The sequence below is a fragment of the Pyxicephalus adspersus genome, chromosome 4 (assembly GCF_032062135.1).
Source record: "Pyxicephalus adspersus chromosome 4, UCB_Pads_2.0, whole genome shotgun sequence".
In the NCBI taxonomy this organism is placed as follows: Eukaryota; Metazoa; Chordata; class Amphibia; order Anura; family Pyxicephalidae; genus Pyxicephalus; species Pyxicephalus adspersus.
Genome location: NC_092861.1, coordinates 115,113,066 through 115,119,525, shown reverse-complemented (window position 1 = coordinate 115,119,525; position 6,460 = coordinate 115,113,066). Strand labels below are relative to the sequence as shown.

The window sequence follows — 6,460 nt, the reverse complement described above, 5'->3', positions numbered from 1 at the left end:
AAGTTCTGAGGACTTCAAGATTTTTTTTTTTAAATTACTTACAATAACCATAAAAGTGTAAAGCAAATACCTTTTGCATTCTTTCTTCGTCTTGGTGTAGGGGTGGTGAATGCAAATGTAGCCATGGAAGCATCTAGGAAGGAGGAAGCATTTTGTCGATTCCTTGTAATACGGACGCTTTTAGTCTGTTCTTCTACATCAGTATTAGGTGCTGTATCTTGACTGTCCAGCGACTGTGAAGAATGCAGTCTTTCCTCCACAGTTTCCTCTGGCACTGCAGGAAGGTTACGTTTTCTAATCTGTCTGATAGACAAGTTTTCTTTCTTTGTGGCTTTGGTCACTGCAGGCTCATCAGCTTGTTCTACCAAAGGAACATTTTCAGAAGGCTCTGTAGATTCCTCCCCAAGTTTGCTGACCTTAGACCTTCTTAATATTTTTCTGGGTGTGTCCACATTTTGTTCATGAGACTGTGCAATTTCATCCTCAGCGGTTTGTTGGTCTGCCTGGTCTTCTGATTTTAGTCTTGACCACCTTAAAGCAACCCTTTTTGGAGAAACGGGTGGACTGGAGTCTTCCTTGTATGAAGGTTGTGCGGCACTGAGCTCAAACTGCTTGACCAGCTCATTTACAGCACGCTTCCCTCTACGACCTCTAGTAGGTGTAGTTACTTGTTCATTTTCAGTTTCTGAACTCTTGGTTGATGGTTCTTTTTCAGCTTCCTGTAAATTTTTAGAAGATCTTGTAATCCTTGTAGGTGTCAGAACACCAATCTTTGGATCCAGCACATCTTCATTTCCTTTGTTACCTTGATCTAAAACAGCAGCTTTACTTCTACGAGTTCTACCAGGAGAGAGTGGAACCTGTACTGTGACCTCCTCTACAACTGCCGAATCCACGTCAGTATTTTGAGTTTTTTCAGGTACTTGGCTTCTTTTCCTTGTGAAAATTTGTGAGGAGGATTGTCCTTCCTGTGTAGTGGAAAGTGTTGGTTTCTCTTCCTGTACTTTGGGTTTTCTCCCTCTTCTAGGAGTTACTGGAAGCTGAACCTCAAGGTCAGCACTACTAGTACTTTCAGTTGTTCTTGTAGATCTCCTTACAGTTCTCCTTGGGGTTTGAGGGTTAGCAGCTGTGGATGCATCTTCCTTTGGTGAGGTTTCTAGAGATTCTAAAAGTTTTCCCACATCCATTTTTTTCTGTGGTGTTACTGCTCGAATAATGCTCTCATTTCCCACAGCTTCTGGTTTTGTTTCCCTTCTTTTTGAAGGTGTTCTAGGGTGGACACCTCTGCGATTTTTTACAGGCTCATTTACTTGGGCCGATTCACCAACGCCATCAGAAGTAAATTCTTTGCTGCTTGCACCTTTGAATACATCAACCACGTTTTCTTCTACAGCTACTTTAATTGGCTCCGGCACATAAGGTAACGTCTCCATAATCTTTGTCTCCCTTTCACCATCCACAAGAGTGAATGCATTTGCAGGACATGCATCAGTAGTTTTAATCTCTTGGTTGGGATTTTCTTCGGGTAATGAGAATGACTGCTTTGAAACAGCTGTAAGTTCTTGGTCTGCAGCATTTCCAGATTCAAGCATTTTATCCACTGCAGCTTCATCTTCTCCCGCTTCATCTTCCTCAAGGATTAAGGTAAAATTGCTAGCGGCTACAGTATTTTCTACTTCAGCATCATCGCTTCCTACAGTTTTGTCATCAGGATGTTCACATTTGTAGTGATCTTTAACATTGTCGGCATTGTAATCCTCCTGGAGTTCATCGGCTTGATGCAGCTGAGAACTGATCGTCATGATGGGTTCCAGTTCAGAAAGCTCCTTTTCTTTTATATCCTATAAAAGATGAAAAATGATCTTACAGCAATTTGCCCCAACATTAGGCACATACAATAATAATCAGTGGCAGCCTTGATATTCAGAAAGTGTTATCAGCCCTACTCCTACCCCTAGGTGTTCTGTAGTCCAGCAGGGTGAACCTGGTAGTGTTAAGAATACCTCTTACTGGATGTCTGAATATCAACAGGTGTTTTTCATGTAGCATTTTAAACTCAAAACAAGGGAAATGTCCTATGAATAAATTTTTTTTTTTCCCAGTAAAACACTTTACTTTACATGAGTGTTTCTCAAATAGGATTCTGTGTAACCCAAAAGATTCTTCCAGAGGTTGCCAAGGGTTCCTTGACCTGGGAGTCACAAACTGCTCATTGGTTAGTTACCAATGACACCAATAATCTTTGGCTATCCATAAGGGAGGAAACCCAACTGGTCAGCAATGCAGAGAGGCATAGTTCCCAGTAACCACTAAGCCAATGTGCTTTGAGCATAGTAATTATAGAAGGGTTACCTGAAAACCTGAAAGTTATTTCAAGGGTTCCCCATGTAAAAAGGTTGAGAAACCCCGCTTTACATAATGGCAATCTTTAAATGTGCAAATCCTACAAGAGGCCTAATGACCCAAGCTAAACAAAGAAAAAACAATTTTTGCCTGCAAAACAGAAAATTAGATACCTAAATCTTCAATTTTAATCTTACAAGGTAGATTTCCTTCGCACTTTATTATGTCAACAGAGCCAAGGTTGCGGTTTATCTCATGAAATGAGATCATACTTTGGTGAAAACCAGAACTGTATACTTCTATCTCACATCAATATGTTAATCCTGCAGTTATTTAAAAGGAAATCAACTGTACATGTATAGGAATAGTAAAAGACACTGGAAAAACAGATACCAGATCTGTGGTCAGTTTTTTAAACAGTACATACTGCCAGATACAGTGATTAGTACTTTATGAATTTTGGCAGACATACCAGCTAGTATCAAACCCTTTAGCAAGGATGTGATCTTTAATGCATACAGAATTGATAAACTGATGGCAGGGGAAACACTGTTGCAGTGTGTTTTAGAGAACCGTGTAGGTGTATCATAAGCCTAAGAGCAGAACCTATTAGAAGCTCTGGTATATCTTGTCACCATGTTTAACACCACACAACGGTAAGAGGAAAGTGGTGTAAAGTCAAGAATTACATCAAAAGTATGAAACAGGGGTGGAGGCTGCAGCTGTTAAAATGTTTATATCCTCGCCTTTAAGTGGATTCCTTTCAACCTTAATACTATTCTAGTGACGGTGTAATTTGTGGAAGATTTCACACTTTCCTCTCAACCTTAATCCTCTTCCGTTAACCTTCAAGTTCTGAATAGTTTTTTAAGTCTTTGACTGTGGAAAAGCCACGGCCAACTATTATTTCTGAAGGAAACAATAGAAACTTCTCTCATGGCAGGTATCCCTTAAACTTAGAATAGTTTACCCCACTAACATATTCTCTTACCAACCATTCCTGAATCGAATGTTTTTACTAACAGTGTTCTTTACTAAACCCATAGTGCTTGCATTTTAGAAACAATTGTTTTTATTATAGGTGGTCATTGATAATTCATTACTGTGAGCTCTCTTTTTAAATTACCTTTACTACAATGGGCGTTTCCAGAAGATTGAATTCAGATGCTCTGGTCAAGTTTCTCAACTGTGCAATTTTCCTTAGACTTGACTGAACAGGACTAGAAGTCGCTAACATGGTAGATCTGCGAGGAGTTCGTTCACTGACCATCTCAAAATCTGTATCTAGAGGTAAGGCTTCTGTCAAGAGGGGATGAATAATGGGATCCAGAAATCTGTGGAAACATTTAATAACGTCCATACAAACCGAATACTCAAAAGAAAAAAGTACCTAACAAATCTACTAAAGAATTTAAATAAAAACAATCCAGGGTAAAATTACGGTTTTGCATCCCATCAATCTAATTAATGCATATTTTTAGTGAGTAATTACCAACCTTGGCGCGCTCCTAGCTTTAGATATGGGCGTACTAATAAAAGCATCAGTCACTTCCAAATGTGGCTGCGTTGTTGATGGATTCTGCTCTTCAACAGTCAAACTGCAAAGCAAATGGATGTCATTTAGTAAGTACTTGTGCAGGATTACAGCCTATAGTGAGAAACTTTGCACTTCTTATTCTAAGAGCAGGGTTTATACCCCCCGAAAGGCTGCAGTTTCCTTGGTCAAAATGTGAAGAAAAGATCTTTTCAATGATAACAAGCGCAAGACAATTTACCCAATGGAAGTTGTGACAATAATAATTATGATAGGCTCCCTTGGTCTGCACATGTGTTGGGTGTACAAGTTGGTGGAATAAATGAGCATGGGGCAAACATTAGAAAGAGGGCTTCCTCCAACCAACAGAAGTGAAATTCAAGTTAACTAAATGCAATGAAATTATTGGCAGAGCTTTTACCTGTATCCACGAACCAAAACTTTCACAGTAAATGTATATTTATCAAATAGTAAAGATTACCTTTTGTAGGGAGAGAAATCCATTTTTACATCTGTGGCAGATACTTCTTTTATTTTCATTAGTACATTACTTATAAACGTTGCCTTGCTTGTAACACTTCCTGCAGGAGCTTGTTTTACCATGGTAGATAAAGGCTTGGGCCTTGTCACTAAAACCAAAATATAAGGAACAGGATTAAGGAAAATGTATATTTGTTTTGTAATTACTTTGACCCTTTTTGTTGGTCCGAAAAATGCAAACTATTGTATGTATAGTGTGGAGTTTTCATATCCAGTCACAAAGTGGAACTCTAATTTTTACATGTTTACCTAACTTTCTGCTTCAAAGTAAGCCAACCATTGTCTATACAGTTCAGTATCTCAAGATAATCCTTGGACTGATCCATCTAACTACTTTTTTCTGCTATGCCAGATAAAAAAAGCAAGCAGCACTTGCAAAAATATTTATACTTAAAGCAAACACTCTGAAAGGTAAAAAATATGAATACATGCTTGTAATTCTGTTAACCTTGGCATTATCTATTTTCAATAGGCCATGAAGGTAGCACATCTGCTGGCAAAAACAATACTGTAGCTAGTCTTAAACTAGAAGAGAATTTGCTTCCTGATCACACCCTTGAAAACAAGAAGTTTTCTATTTTACCAGTGAATGGTGTGGGAAGGGATTTTTTTTGGAGCAAATGTAGCAAGCAGCAACTTTTCAAATCCTTTGCCAGATAAAGAGAAGACCCAGCTGGAATATGACAATCATTGGTCAATGATTTAGAGAAAAGCAAGATTCAAACATCTGCTACCAGCTGTTGGGTGTAAGACAACTATTCTGCATGGATCTGCAAAGTAGAAACTGAAGGCAGATGCTTCCAAAGAATGAAAGGAAAAGCGCACACAACTCCACTGAAACGCCACACAGAAGGCAGTTAGTGCCAACTCCTGAGCACTAACCACTTTGTGTGGTGCAAACAGTCAGAAAATTGATAAAAAACAAAAAAAAAAACCCGTCAATCAAAGGAAATGAAGCCTGGTGCTCAGCCCAACTGGCCTGTTCACTGTAGACAGAAGACTAAGCAAGCGTAAAGGTAATGGCCTGTCCTGAAAGGTCTGGATATAGCATAGCCCAGCGACTAAGGATCACTTCCAAACAACTCCTGGAATACCCAGGGGTTAGCGGAGTCTGGATGTGAAAGTCTTTGGTCAGATTTATCAGTAGCTAGTAATAGGGAGGACCAGTTTTAAAGGGGAAAACAATGTGCTAGAAAAAAAATCAAGAAAGAGGTAATTTACACAAGAAAGAAGTTGTCATGGTCATTTGATGATCCAGCACTGGGTCTTCTCTCTACTTCATTTACATTTAAGTGGACCTTGTGTAGTGAGTGCATCTACCTCAACTACCTGCCTGATGGGGACACCTATTTGCTACCTTCAGCAAGTACATGAGCATTAAAGCAAAAAAATTATATGTCATTAACAGGGGAGGACCAGGAATCTATCAGTGGACCGCCACCCCCCGACCACAAGTGAGGAAGCAGCATTGTGCAAGAAACATTGATGGATTCTGGCAAGTTTAACTTTATTCACAAGGAAAATTTAAAGACAGTGGGGTGGGTGATGGGGTTGCTAAAATTTTAGATGAACAACTTTAAAAATAAAGAAATATTAGTGCTAAAAATACCAAGTACTAATTTTATTTTCCCCACTTATTCTGACAAAAAATATGTTCCCACAGCATAAGGTACCAAGTTGAATATTTTAATCCATTGTTCACCATCATCCACTAATAACTCATTACAACATTCAAACACACAATCATTCATACAATAACAAACCACTTACTTGTTGGCCAGCAGTACAGTGATTTGAAGTTTGACTTCTGCACTAGTAAACGCTGGAGGTTTCATTACTTGTATATATCGCAGAGCTTGTCTGTAGTCACCCTGGCACAGCAAAGTTTCAATTATTTGATTATGCTGCCAGCTCATCACACGACTTGCAGCTGGGTGAAGAATACAGTCCAGAGAATTCTAAAGAAAATTGGAGATAAAATACATTTTGCTTCATTTTGTTTTCTTTAGCTATTATGAGTCACAAATGCTAATTAAACAGCTA

At 38.8% G+C, this 6,460-nt stretch overlaps 1 protein-coding gene across 1 annotated transcript in view; it reads right to left on the bottom strand.

Moving 5' to 3' along the window:
- LOC140329863 (uncharacterized) overlaps positions 1 to 6,460 on the bottom strand; it is a 20,816-nt gene that overhangs the window by 3,441 nt on the left and 10,915 nt on the right. The window contains exons 8-13 of the mRNA XM_072410254.1: positions 6,188 to 6,375; positions 5,397 to 5,403; positions 4,359 to 4,597; positions 3,840 to 3,941; positions 3,470 to 3,677; positions 71 to 1,841 (exon numbers count right to left, since the gene is read on the bottom strand). Of these exons, the coding sequence (XP_072266355.1) occupies positions 71 to 1,841; positions 3,470 to 3,677; positions 3,840 to 3,941; positions 4,359 to 4,597; positions 5,397 to 5,403; positions 6,188 to 6,375 (2,515 nt within the window). The remainder of the gene's footprint in view (positions 1 to 70; positions 1,842 to 3,469; positions 3,678 to 3,839; positions 3,942 to 4,358; positions 4,598 to 5,396; positions 5,404 to 6,187; positions 6,376 to 6,460) is intronic.